A 21,706-nucleotide genomic window follows, 5' to 3' on the forward strand; every position below is an offset into this window, starting at 1 on the left:
TCTCGGCTCCAACCCGCGAATACACGGGTTTCCCCGTCGCAGTTGCGGTGCCCTGCATCACACAGAATCACTTAGCGGGAGGGACATTTCAGCCCGCACGCATTTTTCCCACCCCCTTCCACCGCCGACCGCCCTTGCTTCCGCCCGTCTGCCGACGGCAATTCCGGCCAAATCTGCAGGCAGAATTGCGCCGTGGGGCCGTCCCCCACCCTCCCGCGTCGTCACGCTGTACCGACCCCCCCTCTCCCGGATTCGGCGAGAAGAGCATCGCCCTCGTCGCTACCGCCGCCGGGAATCGACCACCTTCGAGCCCGCCCCTCGTCGCCGCCCGGTATCACCCGCCGCATCCGGCACCGGTTAGTGTGTATTTTGTGATTTTTGCGAGCGAGCGGTATAGTTGATTGACGCGCCGGTATGCATGTAGATGGAGTTGAGCCCGTGCGAGAAGTCCTTGCTCACCGATTCGGACGACTCGGATGTTGAGACCATGCTTGCAAACTTTCGGCAGCAGACATTAGTCATGGCACTTGCCGTGAAGGAGCACAAAGACGAGAACCGGAAGAGAAGGAGAGGATCGACCGTCGGGCGTCTTTGCATTCCTCGGAATCGTCATCTTGAGAACGAGATGTTGATGCAAGACTACTTCGTGGAGAATCCTACATTCCACCGCACCTCTTCCGGAGAAGGTACCGAATGCGCCGATCTCTCTTTGTGAAAATTGTTCAAGCTTGCGAGGAAAATTGCCGGTATTTTACTCAAGGAAGAAATGCTGAGGGCTTAAAGGGATTTAGTGCATATCAAAAAATCGATGCAGCTATGCAGGTGATTGCATATGGCGTTTCGGCTGACTATGCCGATAAGTACCTTCACATTGGTGAAGATACTACAATTGAGTCAGTGCGTAGATTTGCAAAAGTGACCATCCGTATTTTTGGTTCTGAGTATCTTCGGGCACCCAACGAGGATGACACAAAGAAATTGATGGCATCTAATGAGAGGAGAGGTTGGCCTGGCATGCTAGGTAGCATTGATTGTATGCATTGGACATGGAAAAATTGCCCGAGGGCATGGCAAGGAATGTACTGTGGCAAGTCTCGTGATGCAAGAATTGTGCTAGAGGCCGTAGCATCTGAGGATTTATGAATTTGGCATTGCTTGTTTGGTATGCCGGGCACTTTCAATGATATCAATGTGTTGCAACGGTCTCATTTGTTTGCTAGGCTTGCTAGTGGCGATGCTCCTGCTTGCAACTACGCTACCAATGGGCATGAATACACAAAAGGGTACTATCTTGCAGATGGTATATACCCTCCTTGGTGCATATTTGTCAAGAGCATCAAAGAACCCAAAACTAAAAAACAGTGTGAATCTGCACGGGTGCAAGAGGCAGCCCGAAAAGACATTGAAAGAGCATTTGGTGTTTTGCAATCTAGGTTTGCCATTGTCTGTGGTCCTGCTCATTTTTGGGCTAAGAAAATCTTGAAAAATATCATGACATGTTGTGTTATCCTTCACAATATGATTCTTAAAGATGAGAGATGAATGAACTTGGAATTCTTCTACGACAATGTGGGTAGCCGTGTCAAACCAGCTAGAGACCCTAACCGCATTAGAGCTTTTCTTCAGACATACAAGGAGATTGAAAATGCAAACACACACTTTCAACTTCGGGAGGATCTCATTGAGCACCATTGGCAAAGGGTTGGACAGTGACTCATTTTTGTATTCATTTGTATTCGTATTCGTCACAAGTTTTGTATTGCATTATTTAAGATTTGAATAATTATTTGTAATGTGGATGATTGTTGTAGTGTGTTGAATTTCAATAATTATTTAGTTTGCTTCCGTTTGTTGTATTATGTTGGATTTGATATTTGGCAGGCCGATGAGATGTGGAAAGCAGCGGTGTAAGAGCAGACACAGTAAAGCCAACCCGTATACCGTTTGAGGTGTCTACGTCTGCGGCCGTCCTTACTGGCCTGTAAAAGCCGTTTTTCGCTAACTGCAAACGCGTTTTACAGGCCGGGCGGGATGCGGGGTCTGATAGAGTTGCTTTTAAAAGAGAACCGAAAACAAGGTGTCACCCACTCTCGAGGACCGAAAACGAAGCAATGGCCAACATATTTGCATGTGCCCATCAACCGTTTTTGTATTCTACCTTGCTCCCAAAACCCTCGGATAAAGAACTACTCCAAAGAAAAAGCCACTAGTATGATACTCAAAAAGGACAGATGCAAGTTGCCAAGTGCCCAAGTTGACCATTGTTCTACAAGGCCAACCAGCAAGGCAGCCGCGCGGCATCATCAGCAGTGACGCCAGAGCCGCCTCCTTCTCCGCTGCTTCAGTTTTCTTGGAGCCAAACTCCTTGGCGGCAGACGCATATATACATACCGCATTGACTTGCTGAATGGTACTAGAGCAGTGGAAACCAACTCAAATTCACTCGCGAGCATACACGAACACACGACAAACCGTATAGATCAGTCGTCGAAGCCAGTGTAAGCAAACATGCAACCGCAGCAGGACGCCGCCGAGGACGTGGTCATTGTCGGCGCCGGCCTCGCCGGTGTCGACGTCGCCCTGGGACTCCACAGGTACGCCGGCACACCAGTCACATCTCCATAGAGGCAGAGACGACTCACATGCTCTCTGAATTCTTCGTGAACGAGGATCTCACAGCCAGCTCCATGTGTGTGTGACACATAGGCTTAACTAAACGAGGATCGCACTGGATGCAGGAAGGGCGTGCGGAGCGTGGTGCTGGAGTCGTCGCCGGCGCTTCGGACGTCCGGCTTCGCGTTCATGACATGGACCAACGCCTTCCGCGCGCTTGACGCCCTCGGCGTCGGCGACAAGATGAGGAGCCACCACCTGCAGGTTCAGGGGTACGTGCAGTAAAGCTCGATCTTGATCTCCATCTTTTTTCTGAAGCTTATCACGATCATACGTATCGAGTTAGCCGTTCTGACGTGGGTATGTTTTTCTCTTCATTTTTCTCCTCTCGCTAGGGTGCGCGTCATGTCTCCGACTACCGGGGAAGTGGTGCGAGAGCTGGATCTCCGGGTGCAAGGCAAACTGTGAGATATCCATCCAACATCAATATCAGACACGAACTTGCTCTGAAGTTGCTCTGTTCTTGGGTGAATTTATCTGTGTTGCTCCTTGATGCAGGGGACCCCACGAAGCCCGGTGCGTGCAGCGTAACGTGCTCCTCCAGGCGCTGGAGGAAGAGCTTCCGGCAGACACCATCCGCTACAACTCCAGGATCGTCTCCATCGACGACGACAAAGAAGGCGGTGGCGATGCCAAGATCCTCCATCTCGCCGACGGTTCGATGCTCCGAGCAAAGGTGCTGATCGGTTGCGACGGGATCAACTCAGTGGTGGCCAAATGGCTGGGGCTCGCCAAGCCGCTGGACTCGGGGCGTAGAGCCACGCGGGGGCACGTCAAGTACCCCAATGGCCACGGCTTCCAGCCCAAGTTCATGCAGTTCAGCGGCAACGGCTTCCGTGCCGGCCTGGTGCCCTGCGGCGACACGGACGTGTACTGGTTCCTGACGTGGTCACCTTCCTGTCCGGACGGGAAGGAGGACGTTGACCATAGCCCGGCGGAGATGAAGCAGTTCGTCCTGGCCAAGCTGCGGAGCATCAAGGCACCTGACGAGGTGCTGGAAGCGGTCGAGAGGAGCGAGATGAACGACGTCCTCGTGGCGCCCCTGAGGTACCGCCCGCCGCTGTCGCTCCTCTTCGGGAGCATCAGCAAGGGGAACGTGTGCGTCGCCGGCGACGCGCTCCACCCCACGACGCCGGACCTGGCACAGGGCGCGTGCATCGCGCTGGAGGATGCCGTCGTCCTCGCGCGGTGCCTCGGCGACGCCATGGCCCGCGATGGCGACGGCACTGAGACGATCGAGGCGGCTCTGCGCCGGTACGCCGGGATCCGGCGGTGGAGGAGCGCGCAGGTGATCGCGGCGTCCTACATGGTGGGGCGTGTGCAGCAGAGCGAGCACGCCGTGGTGAGATTTGCGCGGGACAGGCTGCTGTCAGGGGTGCTCGCCAAGGGGCTCCTCATGACGCCGGACTACGACTGTGGCACACTTTGACTGCGAGGGGTCTGGTTCTGGCAGAAGCCATTTGTAAAGGGGTCTGGTTCGCGACTTATGGGGCTGGACGAAAGCCTGTTTTTCCACCAGTGACGGTCCTATGTATCCAGTTGTACGAATACGGCTTTCAAGCACAGGCTCATGGAATTGGTCATTCGCTTAGGCACATCCCTCTGGTGCACGGGGGAAACCCTAACCCCGCCGCCGGCCTCCCCTTCTCACTCCTCCCCCGCTTCGCCGCCGTCGGAGGGGACATTGGTGAAGCCCGCGTGTACCCCAGGGAAGGTGGCGGCGGGGCATCATCATCGTTTCGCCATTGCCCCGCGCAGATCTCGCAGCGGCCGGTGGTGCGCGGCGGTGGTCCGATGGTAGCTGGCGCCTGCTGCCCGTGGGGCGGCGTCCCTCACGGCGGCGGGGCTGCCCCTGAACGGCGCTCGGTGGTGGCCACTTGGCGGCGTGTAGGTGGGCCGGATCTAGGCTTTGGGTTTGCTTCCCGTCGTGGGAGCGCTTGCTGCTGCCCTCGGCCATGGGGCATGGTCCCGGACGGGCCTACTTTGTCTCGCGTCGTCTCGTTGGCCAGTGGTGGTGGTCATCTTCTTCGTCGGAGGTGGCCGGCCAGAGGCTTGGTGATCGGATCTCAAGATCCATCATCTAGTTCCGGCTGCGAGTTGGGAAGACATGGTTGTCGGTGAAAACTGAGCCGACGGCAGATGATGGCGGCGTTATACGCCGTTACCTTGATGAAGGCATCGTCGTGTAACTATTGTCGACCCACTCGTGCTGCTCCGGGGGAACCCTATAATCTGGTGTTTCGGATCGAACGATGGCGACACGGCAGTGTCGTTTCTCTCTTGGGAGCATCGTTTGTGGAGCAGCGCTGGAAGTCAGAAGGAGCGGCTTCGTCTTGCACGGAGCTTCGAAGGAGATGTCCATTCATGCCTGACCGACAGGTGCTACGCTTTGTCATGCCTGGTCGGCAGGTGCTACGCACGATAGATCTTCCAAAGACTTCAAGCTGTGTCGGCTGGTGGTACTTGGCAGCATGGTGCTAAGGTGTATCAGTGCAGACCGCGACGTGCTCAGCTGTTTGCGCGCAGGGAGGTGGTGCCGTTGGGCGCCGTGGTGGCATCGACGACAGCTAGACCGAGCAAGGTTGATGCGTCAGTACAGCTCTGAAGATGGAGCGGTGGCAGTTGGCGGCAGCGACCTCTGAGAGCAGGCCGGACTAGTGTGTGCCCAAGACCCGATAAGTGGCTAGGTTGGGACCTCAGGTCTTAGGTGTTAGGCTTGACTGCGAGGTTTGTGCTATTAGGCCTGGACTATCAGCATCCCTTCATCAACTGGATAGGAGTAGCGACAGATGTTGCCTAGATTGTGGCTTTAGACTTACTGTTGTATTTTCTTGTAAGATCTTTTGTGAATAATTAATAAAGTGGATGCTCGGGGTCTTCCTCCATTTCTAAAAAAAGCTCAAGCACATGGGAGCCTCCATGCTCCAGGATCTCCCTAGCCATTGGATGATGGATCTAACGGCCATCTTCAGAGACATGGGAGCTATGCATAATTAAGAGACTCATTAGGATATTTTCACAATTTTGCACAAGCTCTTCGCTGTAGCGCTTTGATCCATCATCCGTTGGCTGGGAGCTCCTGGAGCATGGGAGCATTGAAGCTCCCGTATCACGGGATATGTGCTCCATGCCCAAGATGTGAACTGGCATGGAGACCGACTGCTTGAGATCTCCCAACGGCAGGGACACGTTGGGACATCGATTGCATGTGTTTATCATTGACTCCCAAACTCCTTGGCAGTGCAACCTGTGGCACCGATTCCATTGCCTCAGTTTTGTCACATCACTTTGTACTGCATTGTGGCTCTATGATTTTTGAGTAATATTATCTAATTTTCGTAGAGTTGGATAGGCCTAATTATTCTTAGAACATATTAGAATTTAACTGTTCTACTTTGGCAATGACAAATAACTCTAAAATGGTGTTTGGAATTCTAAAACTGTGTACCTTGACGGTGTCAAGAACTTGTGTGTACACATCTACATCGGTCCTCAAACTCTGGAACTGTGTACTAGAAGTCCAAAATCTTTGTAAAGGGTTCCAAATACGGTTGTAATTATCATAATTCAAGAAATCGTTAACTGGTAGATGCTCAGTCGGTGCAAGAGTAGCGATTAATCGGCGAATCGTCCTATTAACTGGATTAATCAGTCGACCATTAATCGGTAGATTGAATAGGAACTGGCCAAATATATCTAGTTTTTGTATGTATTATAGCATACTCTCATGCTACCAGCTATGTAATATACCAAAACATGATGTCGTACACATATAAAAAGCATACAGAGGAGGTGAAATTACTAAGCTAGCTATTAAGGAGCGGGATGGGGCTGGAAGGGGTTACGAGCCAGCAATTTGGGCTATATTTGCCCACCTGTTAATGGGCCAGCAGGTATTAATCAGCCTAACAACTGATTAATCGGTCTAACCGGCCAATTAATCGGCCTAACAAGTTAACCCGGCGAATGGGTGTTATTCGATTCGGCCATGCTATGAGTAGCAATTAACTAGCCCGTTAACTGATTAATCGGGTGAATTCTTGGACAATAATAATTATACTGTCTGGAAAAGGATTCAGTGTACAAATACGGCTTCAAGGTGGAGTCTATGGTGTATAGTTGGGGGGGGGGGGGGGGGGCGCTAGTCAGACCAAGTGGTTCCGTCGTAGGCACTAACAAGATTGGTTTCATCGTGTCCATTTCATAAGATTCACGAACCTGTTAGTATTTCTTTGAGATCAGACATGTAAATTGTACTTCCCACCACTTCGACTTAATGAAATATTGGGTCCTTCTGGACCCTTCTCGTGTTAAAAAATAGACCGATTTCTTTTTTTTTCATCCCCACCGTTTTCTTCGTGTTGTTTACATTCAGGTCCATTTTCCTTTGCAACACCTCCCCCCTTCCCTGTCAAGGCTAGCTGACAATGTTTGTCCCATCGACAGAGGGAGGGTGTGTGGGATGATGTTGTTGGCACATGCTGAGGCGCTAGTAATGGGGAAGGCATGTTCTAGGGTGGCAGTGGGTGTGCGGCAACCACCATGCTCCCATGCCCTAGGAGGTTCCCAAAAGTTGTATCGTGGACCCAATGGCCATCTTTAGTGACTTGGGAGTTGTGCATAATTAAAGGCTTCTCAGGTTTTTGATAACAATTTTGCACGAGCTCTCCCCATAGCAGTTGGATCAATGATACTTTGATGGGGGAGCTCATGAAGCATGGGAGCATCGAAGCTCCCGTATCACCAGATATGTGTTCCATGCCTAGGATGTGAATTGATATGGAGACTGGTTGCTTGAGATCTCTCGATGTCTCATCATCCTATATTTTTCCGCCCATGGTCAAAAGGAAAACCTAGATACCACATTCACCTAAGCCCCTACCATGACTTTTGCGTATCATTCACATCCCAACCTCCTTGGCGGTGCAGCAAGTGTTGTGGCACCGACACAAAGTTCTCAGTTTATGTCACAATAATTTGTTGTACATTGCGGCTCTTTGATTTTTAACTAATATTGTCAAATTTTCATGGAGTTGGATATGACTAATTCATTTGAAAACATATTAGAATTTAAGTGTTATACTTTGGCAATGCCAAATATAAGTAAAATGGTCTTTGAAATTCTTGGAACAATACAAACCCATGACTTTGCAATGTGTCCTATATTGGCAGCGGGAGAAACTGAAGTAGATTCTGCTCTTCTTATTGTTCGTTAGCCCGGAAAACCTAAAGGAATATTAAAATGCATGTGTTCATGTGAATCAGTTCTAATCAGTGGAATAGCTTTTACAAAAAGAAATTTTGGTTGGTTTTACAAATGATCGGATTAAGGCCTTGATCCATCTCATCATCGTGTTATATATTGACGATTGTCATAGGCAGTGTGTTCTCTCCTTCCCTCTCCAATCTACCACCCATCAATGCATAGTATTGTCGGCGTTCTGGGAAGGGGGGTCCCCAGACTTGCCTGCCTGCGGCCTACAGCGTGGCTCAGCCAGTGGCCTAGTACGGCCCGTCTTCATCAACAAACGCTCAAAGCCCTCGCGAGGGGCCAAGCCTCGCGGGGCGGACGACGCAAGGCCTCCTCAGGGGCGGCCTCACCAGGAAGACTCGCGAGGAGGCGGAGAGATCAAGGCAAGGAGTACCTCGCAAGGTGCTCATGATGCAAGCCATGACGATCAAGACCAGGCGGGCGCCAGCCTGTACAGTGTCCTTGTTTCCTCTTTAGTGCAAATGGGGCAAGCGCAGGCGCGGAGTACCGAGTGTTGGGGATATACATAACAGGTAGGCCCACGAAGGGTCGAAATATCATGAAGCATGGGGTCCACACAACATGTGGGTCCAGATAAATTTCATACAGACATACTATCCACTCGGACAAGAAGCATACTATCCACTCGACCAAGCAGCATACCATCCACCCGGATGACAGTTCACCACTCGACCGTACGACTCACTCGGATATACGAAGACCAGTAGGCAGCAAAGCAGTCGGCATCATTCTAATAGTGGGGGCTTGATAGTGGGCTGGCATTATGGCATTCATGCCCCACTTTGTAACATAGGAGGTGAGGGGGTGGCGCACTCTATATAATCCACCCCCCACCACTAGACTAGGGGGCTCTGGGCTTCCACCTCTCTCTCTTTTCACCATTAGTCTCAAGACTTAGCCAGGACTTAGCTCAGGCATGGGGATCCGTTCCTCTCTCTCACACACACATTGTAATCTCCGGATATATACTCAGATAAAACAAAGCCTCTCCGGAGCACGAGACGTAGGGTTGTTATCTCCACCGTGAGAGGCCCGAACTCGCTAAAACCACCGTGTCACCCATATGCATCTCGATAGATCCTGCTCCTTTATCCTACCCCTCTCTTATTGTCGGAATCGTTACCACGACAGTTGGCGCCCACCTTGGGGCCTGGCGTATATCGAGCCATAATACATATGGTTTTTCATTCATCTATTTTTGTGTTCATGCAGTTCATACAAATAATTGAAGCACCGCAAAAGCGGAGGAGAAGATACATCTTCACCCGACACTGCGAGCGCGCATGACCATTCACAAACGTGTCTGACCAGACGATTTACTTCTACTCTTAGAGGGCCTGGCGGTGTGCGGCTCCTCTTTGCCGAGCAGTCCGGCTGTGCCCGCTCGACCGGACCAGCTGGGGCGGCCACCAGTGCACCTCCCGCTTCCACTTCTCCGTCGAGCTCAGCCCAACCGTCTGCCGGCTGCGGCGTCTGCAGGCGTTCAACAGTCACTCCGGTGACGTGGGTGCTCGGCTGCTTCCCAACCCCCAAGCCTCGGGCGCGTCCATCTGCGCCGGATTGACGCGCCGGATCGGCACCTCTGGCGGCGTTTCCGAGTCTCCCTCGCTGCAGCTGGCGTTCGGGGGCAGGGGACCAACCCTGTCAACCGCTCGTCCTGCTCGCCTGTATGGGGCACTAGCCGCATGCGAGCGCAGCCCACCGGCGTCGGGCCGCCTCCCCATCATACAAAAAAAGGAAACGGAGAACGTGGGTTGACCGTTTCGCTAAGGTAATTCCCTCATTAAAAGGCTCATCAGGTGAGTATTTCCAGCATCAATTACTTATTTACTGCTGCCAAAACTAATGTGCTCATTTGGCTACTTCCGCTCTTACCGCGGCAGTTATTAGTGCATACATGCATGCACTATAACCACCGGACTTTAAGTCTCTCCAAAAGGCGTCAACTCAGGGGCGTTTTTCATCATCAATAGATATTTGTAGCTATACTTGCTATACTAACTTGCAGGTTGCTCGTCCGGACAGCACAACAATTCACTCGACCGGACATCACATCAATTCACTCGTCCGGAAAGCACATCAATTCACTCGGACGAACATATATTTCGCGCGGTCGTGTGTTTCCACTCAGTCGAACGCCTCCTCGACGACATGCTCAACTCGGCCACCCTGCACATCGTCGCTTGGTTGGGCGCGTCTTCATCGGCTTGCCCGACAAGCTAAGTGTATTTTCATAGTTCATCCTCGTACATTGTACATACGGATAACTAAACATTCAATAACGTTCAGGTGGATTCCACACTCGGATGAACAATGTGCAGGTTAGCTGGAACAACTAAACATCCGGACATTCGCCTACCGCACACCGCCAGTCTGCTAGATACGCCACCACTTGACTGCCCCGCGCATCGCCGCTTGGCTGGGCACATCTTCATCAACTTACCTAATTGGCCACCTCGTGCGTCGCCATTCCGCGGGACGGGTCTACTTCACCGGACGCCCCAAGCATCGTCACTCCGTGGGATGCGTCTATTTCACTCGGCTGCCCCGTGCGTCACCATTGGTTGGTCACCTCATCACCACTCGGCCGCCCCGCGCGTCGCCACTCGGTTGGTCACCTCATCACCACTCGGCCGCCCCGTGCGTCGCCATCGGTTGGTCACCTCATCACCACTTGGTCGTCCCGCGCGTCGCCACTCGGTTGGCCACCTCATCACCACTCGGCCGTCCTGCGTGTCGCCACTCGATTGGTCACCTCATCACCACTCGGCCGCCCCGTTCGTCGCCATCGGTTGGTCACCTCATCACCACTCGGCCGCCCCGCGCGTTGCCACTCAGTTGGTCACCTCATCACCACTCGGCCGCCCTGCGCGTCGCCACTCGGTTGGTCACCTCATCACCACTCGGCCGCCCCGTGCGTCGCCACTCGGTTGGTCACCTCATCACCACTCGGTCGCCCCGTGCGTCGACATCGGTTGGTCACCTCATCACCACTTGGTCGCCCCGCGCGTCGCCACTCGGTTGGTCACCTCATCACCACTCGGCCCGTCCCGTGCGTCGCCATCGGTTGGTCACCTCATCACCACTCGGCCGCCCCGTGCGTCGCCACTTGGTTGGTCACCTCATCACCACTCGTCCGCCCCGCGTGTCGCCACTCGATTGGTCACTGAGGGAGTCCCATATTAGGGGGTGTCCAGATGGCCGGACTATGACCTTTGACCGGACTCCGGACTATGAAAATACAAGATTGAAGACTTCGTCCCGTGTCCGGATAGGACTTTCCTTGGCGTGGAAGGCAAGCTTGGCGATTTGATATGAAGATATCCTCCAATTGTAACCGACTCTGTGTAACCCTAGCCCTCTCCGGTGTCTATATAAACCGGAGAGTTTTAGTCCGTAGGACGAACAACAATCATACCATAGGCTAGCTTCTAGGGTTTAGCCTCTCTGATCTCGTAGTAGATCAACTCTTGTACTACCCATACCATCAATATTAATCAAGCAGGAGTAGGGTTTTACCTCCATCGAGAGGGCCCGAACCTGGGTAAAAACATCATGCCCCTTGTCTCCTGTTACCATCCGCCTAGACGCACAGTTCGGGACCCCCTACCCGAGATCCGCCGATTTTGACACCGACATTGGTGCTTTCATTGAGAGTTCCTCTGTGTCGTCGCCTTTAGGCCCGATGGCTTCTTCGATCATCAACCACGACGCGGTCCAGGGTGAGACTTTTCTCCCCGGACAGATCTTTGTATTCGGCGGCTTCGCACTGTGGGCCAATTCGCATGGCCGTCTGGAGCAGATCGAAAACTACGCCCCTGGACATCAGGTCAGGTTTGGAAGTTTGAACTACACGGCCGACATCCGCGGGGACTTGATCTTCGACGGATTCGAGCCGCGGCCGAGCACGCCGCACTGTCACGAGGGGCATGATTTAGCTCTACCGCTGGACAACGCCCAGAGCGTCGCTCAGGCTCCCGCTCCGACCATTAGCTCGGAGCCGACTGCGCCAATTGGGGACGGACGGTTGGACGCCGCCCCAGGAGCCGCAATCTCTACGGCGATAGAGCTGAACACCAGCCTAGTCCTTTGCGAGGCCTATGACTCCAGGGTGCCGGACTCCGTTCCAAACTCCGAATCTCCCGCACCCCTTCCGATCAAACCCGATTGGGCTCCGATCATGGAGTTCACCACCACGGACGTCTTTCAGCACTCGCCCTTTGGCGATATCCTGAATTCACTAAAGTCTCTCTCTTTGTCAGGAAGCCCTGGCCGGGCTATGGTCAGCATGGTTGGGAGGCAGACAACAAAGAAATTCGAAACCCACCCACCACCCACTTCGTAGCCACTGCCGATGATTTAACCGACATGCTCGACTTCGACTCCGAAGACATCGACGGTATGGACGCCGATGAAGGAGACGACCAAGTACCAGCGCCTATAGAGCACCGCACAATCGCCTTATCACACGATGTATGCATGGTGGACACACCTAAAATAAGCAACGGCGAGGATCAAAAGGGCACAACCAGGGATCGTTCCCTCGAAAAACAATCAAAGCGGCAGCGTAAGCGCCACGCCAAGCCCCACCTCGACAGAGACCCAGCCATGGAGCAGGGCGAATCAACGGAAGACGAACATGCCATCGAGCAACCGTCCAAACAAGGCGGACAAACCGAACAATCCGTCCCCAGCAAAGATAATAGTCCGAACGACCTCACACCGGACAAGTCGCTGGAACACCAGAACCTCCACCAAAGGCTCGTCGCCATTGCACGTAGCCTGAAAAAGCAGAAGCGGAAGCTCAAAACAGCGGAAGATGCAATCAGAATAAGATGGAGCAAAGTACTCAATACCGCACACAAGTACGGCAACAGCCGTCACACAAAGAGCTTTCTGAAGCAGAAATTACTACCAGAATTTGATGAAGAGGCCCTAGAGCCCCCACAATCAAAAAACAAGGAAGTCACCAGGTCGGATAGACGACCCCACGATCAACCTCAACCAACAAAGGGCACCGTATTCAATGCGGCACGCGAGCCGCCCAAAGATTCGCATCAGAAAAACAGCCCGACCGGATCCATCTACGGGCCAAGAAAGCAAGCTCCATTGAGCAATGCAACGCAAAAAATGTCCGAACATCGCGGCACACCTACATACAGGAGCGCCGCGCATCCCCTATGTTTTACCGATGAGGTACTGGATCACGAATTTCCAGCGGGATTCAAGCCCGTAAACATAGAAGCATACGACAGAACAACAGACCCTGGAGTCTGGATCGAGGAATATATCCTCCATATACACATGGCCAGAGGAGATGACCTTCACGCCATAAAATACTTACCCCTTAAGCTCAAAGGGCCAGCCCGGCATTGGCTTAAAAGCCTCCCCGAAAACACCATGGGAAGTTGGGAAGAGCTCGAGGATGCTTTTCGGGAAAATTTCCAAGGGACCTATGTCCGACACCCGGATGCAGACAATTTGAGTCATATAACTCAACAACCCGGAGAGTCAGCCCGGAAACTCTGAAACAGATTTCTTACTAAAAAGAATCAGATAGTCGACTGTCCGGACGCCGAAGCCCTAGCAGCTTTCAAACATAGCATCCGAGACGAATGGCTCGCCAGACACCTCGGCCAAGAAAAGCCAAGAACAATGGCCACATTAACAAGCCTCATGACCCGCTTTTGTGCAGGAGAGGATAGCTGGTTGGCAAGAAGCAGCACCAGCGACCCGAATACGTCCGAACTCAGAGATGGACACAGAAACCGCGCCGTAACAAAGAACTACGTCGGATCAAGGACAACAGCCCGATGAGCACGGCAGTCAACGCCGGATTTAAAAGCTCTCGGCAAAATCAGAAAAAGCCGCCCCCCAAAGATGACAGGGACGAGCTATCCAACCTCAACAAAATCTTGGACAAAATATGTCAAATCCACAGTACTCCCGGGAGACCTGCAAACCACACCCACAGAGATTGTTGGGTCTTCAAGCAGTCCGGCAAACTCAATGCCGAACACAAGGGGCTCGACACACCAAGCGAGGATGACGATGCGCCCCACAAGCAGAACAACGGAGAACAAAAGAAGTTCCCGCAAGAAGTCAAAACAGTAAATTCACTTCAGGTGACAAAAGGGAAAATGGAACGGCGCCCACGAAGACACGCGCCACACGGCCCGCCCCAGAGGAGCACTGTCACTTGTTGTTAGAACCAATCACCTTCGATCATCAGGATTACTCCAGAGGTATCCGGAACGCAAGTTGGACTGCCTTGGTCTTGGATCCGATTATTGACGGACTCCAATTTACACAAGTCCTAATGGACGGCGGCAGTGACCTAAACTTATTATATCAGTACACAATCCGCAAACTGGGGGTAAACCCAGCAACAATTCGCCATGACAACACTTCCTTTCAAGGAATCACGCCGGGCCCAGATACCTAGAGTATGGGTTCCCTGTCGTTAGAAGTCATGTTCGGCTCACCCGACAACTTCCGAAGCGAAAATCTAACCTTCCACATCGCCCCATTCATAAGTCGCTATCAAGCGCTACTGGGACGTGAAGCTTTCGCCCGCTTTAACGCAATACCGCATTATGCATCCCTCACACTCAAAATGCCCGGTCTGCGAGGCATCATCTCATTAAAGGGAAACATCAATTGATCCCTGAAGTACGGATAATGGTGCGGCCGCCTTGACAGCCGCACACTAATCCAGCTTCACTACCCCGGACACGGTTCGACCAGTCCGGCGTAAACATACAAAGGCATAACAGCCGCATAACCCTGTACAAGGGGCTCCGCGTGTTTACACCAGGAGCAATACGGCCCAATCTTACTCATGCCTCTGTGTTATATTTTGTTTATTCTAAAATAGATTTCTCGCATGATTATTTTTCACTAAGTCCCTCTCTTTCACAGACAAACACCATGCTACGCCCATCCAGGATACGGCACAACGGAGACACAGGCGCAGACGTGCAGTAGGGACCCGTTCTAAGGATTCTCTTCAGATTAAGACCCTGCGTAAACCTTTCTTACTATCTCTTGTTGATACCATCCCCCGGTTTTTCACTATAGCCGAGGAGGAGGCTGGCATCTTGGCATGTGGCCACACCAGAATTTTGCACGTACCTGAACACCAGGGGCTTTCTTTACCAAAGGGCTATTGTTCGGCCCGTCCTCAGAAAGACCGAATACCTTCGAGAGTGTTCGGCGTCGCGAGTTTGGCCTTATATGCATCAGCTCCGAATCATGTCTTTGGTCAAATGTTGGGTTTGCCCGGCTCCTGTGTTTTGCTACCTTACGTTCCGCTCTATCGGCTAGGGCGGCACCAGGAGAACTACTGTGATTGTGCCCCGGTTCGTCCAGGTGAGCACCTCTGTCGGATTTAGGGTTCCGGCAGACCCTTGAGGTTCGAACACTGGGGTGCGCGCGGAGGTTTCGCCTTCTACCTACCTGTTCCTCACCGAATCGCTAGGATCTAAACTGCGAGAAGAACAACACAAGAGACGCAGGGTTTATACTATTTCAGGCCACCATTGCGGTGTAATACCCTACTCCAGTGTGTGGTCTGGTGGATTGCCTCTTGGGCTGATGATGAACAATACAAGGAAGAACATCCTCGCGAGGGTCTGTTCTTGTGGTGGTGTTGTCCCTTTGGAGGGGTTGATTCTCCATGCCTAGATACTATGGTGGCTAGTCCTATTTATAGGCAAAGGCCCTGGGCCTCTTCCCAAATATTGAGCGGGAAGGGCGCCAACAATTGGCCATTTTGAAGGGGAACATCTGGTACATTTATCCTGACTAAAGTTGGTCCTCGCCTGTCAAAGGCTCTGGTGGTGACGCCGGCTTGGGCTCCACGGTGACCTCCATCCTGCCGTTGGACTGGTCTTGGTCTTGTTGCACCGAAATGGATGCCTTTGCTTGATGCTCTCGCCTGCGCTTGCTCCCCTTGCACCAAAGAGGAAAGAAGGACACTGCGCGGGCTGGCGCCCGGCTGGCGCCCTTGGTCGTCATGGCTTGCGTCATGGGCACCTCGCGAGGTACCTTGAACTCTCCGCCTCCTCGTGAGCCAGCCTGATGAGGCCGTGCCTGAGGAAGCTCCTTGTCGTCCGCCCCGCGAGGCTTCGCCCCTCGCGAGGGTCTTGAGCTTGTGTTGATGAAGATGGGCCGTGCTGGGCCCCCTTTGAGCCACGCCGCAGGCCGCAGGCAGGCAAGTCTGGGGACCCCCGTTCTCAGAACGCCGACAGTAGCCCCCGGTCCCAAGGCGCGCCCAGACTTGGCCGAGCAGAGAGGCGAAAGGGCAAGTGCGAAGCGTCACAGGCCCTAACAGCCTGCGGCCTTGGGCGCCGCGTGGCGGTTGATTGGACGCAGGCGGCTCCGCTCCCCCACGACGCCTCGGCAACTGCACGAACTGACAAGTCCCTGCATGCAAAAACACCGGTCATGATTACCTGCGATCGTGGAAGCCGACGGTTGGCCTCCCTTGGCTATAAGTACGGAACGGCGTGAGCCATTCCAGTCAATCTTCCTCTACTATTCCTCCTCTTCTTCATCTTCGCCATCGCTCCGTCTCACGCTAATGGCGCCCATCCGCCGGTTCTCCGCAGAAGAGAAGGGAAAGGCCCCCCGAGAGGGTCCTGACCCGCTTCCGCCAAAGAAGCGGTTGGTCCTCTGCCGCCGAGATGAGGGCGCACTGCAGGAGGTGTCGAGGCCTTGATGCGAGCAACCGCCGCAGGGTTCCCGCTGCCTTTGTACGCCCACCTTGAGGGCCCTGCAGGAGCTGATGTCGAGCGCCTTGGATGACGCCGCCGTCGGCGCCGGCGGGTCATGGCGGTGCGCGTTGTCCCTCCTGAAGTTCACGCCGAGGGCTCCTCCCGGGAGTTTGTGCTCCACGCCGCCATGCCTCCTCCATCTTGGATTCGCCTTCCTCCTTCCTTCACCTTCGAGATTCCACCGATGGGGCCTTTCAGGCTTTGGCTGCAGCATGCCGATTGCCAGACTCCTGCGACCGATGCGGATGTCGAGGTCGTCGCTTCAGGTAAGGTCTTCATGACCCGGGGCTGGGGCGAGATCGCCCGGGTTTACAGGACGAGGGGCGCCCTCGTGATCCACCTGGAGTTCGATGGCACTTCCATGATGCTCTTCAAGGTCTTCGACGAAGATGGGCGTCAGCTGGAGTGCTGTCCCAGAGGCAGCGGCAGAAGCTCTGGAGCGGCTGGGACCAGGACTGCCGCCGCACGCTCTTCCAGCAGCTCCTCAAGCGGCGGGGGTGCCGGAGGATCCAGCGACTACGCCGAGCTCTTTGCAACTCCGGAGGCAAGCGATGACAGCTACGAGCCCCCGAGCCTGCGCCGATCCTGGAGCAGGACGGGCCCGTTAGGCCGCCGCCGTCTCTGATCTGGATGAGGCTGGCGCCGAGCCTCACGCGGCCCACTGTTGATGATGGCGTCTGCCGCCGCGGTTCCTGTAGTTAGGACTCCTTAGGATACGCGTCTTTTGTGCCTGCGAGGAGCCAAGAACACACCCCGTGGGGGCTTGTAAGGTGTCTGTAGCTCCTTTTGTCAATATGATCCTCATTATGAAGTAGTGTGAGATGGTTATTCCATCTTAGCTTAATTTCTTCCTGTCAGACCTCGTGAGGGCTTGATGCTCTGCACCGACAGGCCCTAGTCCCAAGGCGGCTTCAGCCGTCGCTGGTATGCCAGGTCGCGATGCCGTGGTCAAGACCAGGAGGTGAGCGGCCCGAGGCCCGGTAAGAGCCCCTGAGTCGCGATGCTCAGGAGGTCCCCCTTGGCGCTCAAGCAGCCATCATTCGGTGAGAAAGGAGAGCAATGTTGCTAAGACGGGATTGCATTAAGTGTGGGGACGGTGCTGCGATAGCTAGTGTTCCCGGAGAGTGACTTATCTCGAGGGTCAGGAACGCTTCCTGGTGCGACACTATGTCCGTGCCTTGGCCGGCGGGGGGTTGCTTGGCGAGGTCATCACGTGCTTCTCTCCTCTCGCCCTCGCTCCCCTTTCTGCTCTACGTCCTCGGGTCCCGGCCCTCGAGCGAGTCTCAGCCGTCGCTGGTATGCCAGGTCGCGATGCCATGGACAAGGCCAGACGGTGAGGGCTGGAGAACTAGTAGAAGCCCTGAGTCGCGATGCTCAGGAACCCCCCCCCCTTTAATGTGCAAGCGGTTTGCATGGACGAGGGTGAAGAAGACACCGTGAGGGCCTCGCATGACGATGCTCCTGGGGGCACCCTGCAGGCTCATCACAGAAGAAACGAGAGTTCGTCGCGACAATCGACGGTTAGCCGTTAGTTGCTTTGGAGAGGCGGCGAGGCACGAAAGGCCTGGCGAGGTGTACTGGTTCACCCGCGATCCAGCTCGGGACTCACGGGGCCCTACCCCAAGGCGGGTTGCGCCCGACGCTGGGCCTTATCTTGAAGTGTGTTCCTGCAAATTTGGCTAGATGCCAGTGCTCTACGTCCTCGGGTCCCGGCTCTCGGGCTGGTCTCAACTGTCGCTGGTATGCCAGGGCGCGATGCCATGGGAAACACCAGAGGGTGAGAGCCGGAGAGCCGGTAGGAGCCCTGAGTCGCGATGCTCAGGCACCCCCCCTTTAACGCGCAAGCTGGGTTAGATGTCGAAACTCTACGTCCTCGGGTCCCGGCTCTCGGGCTGGTCTCAGCCGTCACTGGTATGCCGGGGCGCGATGCCGTGGGCAAGACCAGAAGGTGAGGGCCGGAGAGCCGGTAGGAGCCCTGAGTCGCGATGCTCAGGCACCCCCCCCCTTTAACGCGCAAGCTTGCGACATCCAAGAAGAAAAGGTACCATGAACAGGCACCAAATAACAAGCACGGTGGGTCGAAAACATGGCCCTAAGATAAATACAAAAGGGGTACATGCCACTGGGTCTGACCCGAGCGGCTTGGGGATAATGCAGCCCGAGGGGCGCCCCCAACAGAGTAAGCTAAGAACATGAAATAAAAGAGATACACGCCACGGGGATGGACCCACGCGGCCTGGGAATAATGCAGCCCCGAGGGCGCTCCCAGCTGGAAATGAAACTTGAAAGATGTCACCTGATGATGCTGAAGACGAAGGGGTGTTGATGCAGCAGACTCGGTTGGCTGCGGGAGCAGATCCTCACGAGCCCCCAGGCCCTGGGGCCTCGGGAGGCTCCGGAGGTGCCGGTGGCTCCTCGCGGAGCGTCTTCATCTCCACCAGGGCTGTGGAACGTCTGACCTCTTGAGCCTCCAGGATGGCCCTCATGAGGCGTTGGTATGCAGCAGCGGCGTTCGGCGAGCCATAAGGCATGCGAACGTAGTTGTGGGGCGGACCCTCGCAGCGTCCCACTTGCAAAGGCCAGAGGCGCTCCTGAGATGCTGCTTGGTTGAGCCCTGGTATGTCGATGCAGATGCGCAGCCCACCATCCTCGCCTGGATGGGGGGCCACAGCGGGTAAGCGGCGGCTGCCTCTCATGATCCTTGACTCCTGTAGCTCCTGAATGGCCTTGCTGACAAACTCCTGAGGGTTTGGCCCTCCTTGCCTTGCTCCTTCTTGATGGAAACGTGCTTCGAAACACGCCTCCACATGGTGCCCAAGCGCCTCCCTCGTGACCTTGGCGAGGTCGACGGCCCTCCAGGGGAGAGCCCCCGAGCCCTGCCTGAGGAGGGTGTCGGGCGCGCTTCCCTATGCGATGGAAGGAGGTTCCCCCTGAGCAGGCACGGGCCCTGAGGGACCTGCCTCCTGAGGGGCCAGGCCGGTCGATGTCTTCTTCTTCTTGGGGGCGGCCTCGGGAAGTCTCCTGCTTCCGCGATCCGGGTGTTCCAGTGATGCGGCCTGAAAGGCTCGCTCCAGGGAGCACACTGCGTCTCTCTCTTTGCAGGGCACCGTGATGACTCCGCCACTTCCTGGCATCTTGAGGACGTTGTAGCCGTGGTGGGTTACGGCCATGAACTTGGCCAGCACTGGGTACCCGAGGATGGCGTTATACGGCAGGCGAATGTGGGCGACGTCAAAGTCGATGAGCTCGGTGCGGTAGTTGTTGCGTGCCCCGAAGGTGACAGGGAGGCGGACCTGCCCAATCGGGACCGTGGAGCCGTCGGTGACTCCGGAGAAAGGCTTGGTTGGCTGAAGCTGATTGTAGGGCACTTGGAGATTGTTGAATGTTTCCACGGACAGGACGTTGAGCCCTGCCCCGCCATCGATGAGGGTCCTGGTGACTAGCACATTGCTGATGATTGGGGAACAAAGCATCGGGAGGACTCCGGTTGTGGACGCGCACTTGAGTTGATCCGCTGAGCTGAACGTGATGGCACACGCTGACCACCTGAGAGGGCGCGTGGCCTCGAGCTTGGGAAGGATTGCATTCACTTTGCGGGCGAACTGCTTGAAGATGCGCTGAGAGGCTGGGGCTTGAGCTCCACCCAGGATGCAGGCGATCGCACGTGGTTCCTAGAAGCCCCCAGCCCCTTCGTCCTGATGATGGTCCTCATTTCTCCTTGGCTGCGGCGGTAGCGGGGGGAGGCATGCGTTACCTTGCAGGCGATCCTCGCAAGGCTGATCCCTCCAGCCTCCCTCGCGAGGCGGGTCCTGCCAGCAATCCTCGCGAGGTTGGTCGCGCCACCCTTGACGTGGGTCGCGGTCTTCCCAGCGTCATGTGTTCCTTCCTCCTCCTCGGCCGTAGCCCCGGTCGCTGCGGTCGGGACGCCAGCCAGTCCGTCCTTCACGCACGGCCCTGAGCTCTTGGCATTCATTGGTGTTATGGGTGTGGAGGTCGTGGTACACTTAGTATCGACTGCCCTTGGAGGATTCGGGCTGATCTCTGCCCCGCTTGGTGTCTGGTTATGCCGCGAGCACGGCAGCCCCTTTGCGCTTCACGTCCTTGGCCTTGGGCTTCTTCTCTTCTGGGTCTGCGGCAGGCAACTCGAGGAGGGAGAGACGCCCTTCCTCAGCTCTGGCGCACTTGGTTGCCAGGTTGAACAGCTCCAAGGAAGTGCACAGATCTTCATGCATTGCGATGTCCTCCTTCATTTTGACATCACGCACGCCGTCAGAGAAGGCTGAGGTGATGGCCTCCTCGGTCACCTTGGGAATCTTGAGGCGCGCATTGTTCAAGCGCTGGATGTACTTCTGCAGGGTTTCCCCTGGTTGCTGCTTGATGCGGCGCATGTCGCTCACGGCGGGTGGCTGGTCGCGAGTACCTTGGAAGTTGGCGATGAAGCGGGTGCGCATCTCGTCCCAGGAGGAGATCGTGCCTGGGGCCAGGTTCAGGAGCCAGGTGCGGGCCCCATCCTTGAGAGCCATGGGAAACTAGTTCGCCATGACCTTCTCGTCTCCATTGGCAGCCTCGATGCCCAGCTCGTAGAGCTGGAGGAACTCTGCAGGGTCAGCCGTGCCGTCGTAGCGAGGAGGCAGGTCTGGCTTGAACTTGCCGGGCCATGCGATGGTGCGCAGCTCGATGGTGAAGGCGCGGCAGCCCGCTGTGGCCACGGGAGGCCTTGGAGGACGAAGGGCTTGGTCCTTCAGGTCCTCGTGCGCCGCAGCTGGGTGCAGCGTGGGGTCTTGACGTGCTGGAGCAGGAGCGTGGTCGGGACGAGCCGGAGCAGGGAGCTCTTGGGCAGCTTCTCGAGGGCGAGGGACTTCTTGGCAGCTCTGCTCCTGCCGCGCTGGTGCCTGACGGGGCGGGTTCCGCCCAGGGGCCGCGCGCCTTGGAGCCAGGGCGCCTTCTTGAGGGGGAGGCGGCTGAGGCGCCCCAGGAGCTTCAT

At 55.2% G+C, this 21,706-nt stretch overlaps 1 protein-coding gene across 2 annotated transcripts; it reads left to right on the forward strand.

The window, feature by feature from the left end:
• Positions 1–2,421: 2,421 nt before the first annotated feature.
• Positions 2,422–4,256, forward strand: LOC123095162 (monooxygenase 2). Of its 2 annotated transcripts, none has more exons than XM_044516973.1 (4): positions 2,422–2,594; positions 2,739–2,885; positions 3,009–3,077; positions 3,172–4,256. In XM_044516973.1, the coding sequence occupies exons 1-4, from the start codon at positions 2,509–2,511 to the stop codon at positions 4,100–4,102; spliced, it is 1,233 nt and encodes a 410-aa protein (XP_044372908.1). In that variant the 5' UTR covers positions 2,422–2,508; the 3' UTR covers positions 4,103–4,256. The 2 variants fall into 2 exon arrangements, with proteins under 2 accessions (XP_044372908.1, XP_044372909.1); XM_044516974.1 differs by having other exon boundaries at positions 2,433–2,594; positions 2,707–2,885.
• Positions 4,257–21,706: the final 17,450 nt, after the last annotated feature.

This window comes from Triticum aestivum, chromosome 4B (genome assembly GCF_018294505.1).
Source record: "Triticum aestivum cultivar Chinese Spring chromosome 4B, IWGSC CS RefSeq v2.1, whole genome shotgun sequence".
Classification (NCBI taxonomy): Eukaryota; Viridiplantae; Streptophyta; class Magnoliopsida; order Poales; family Poaceae; genus Triticum; species Triticum aestivum.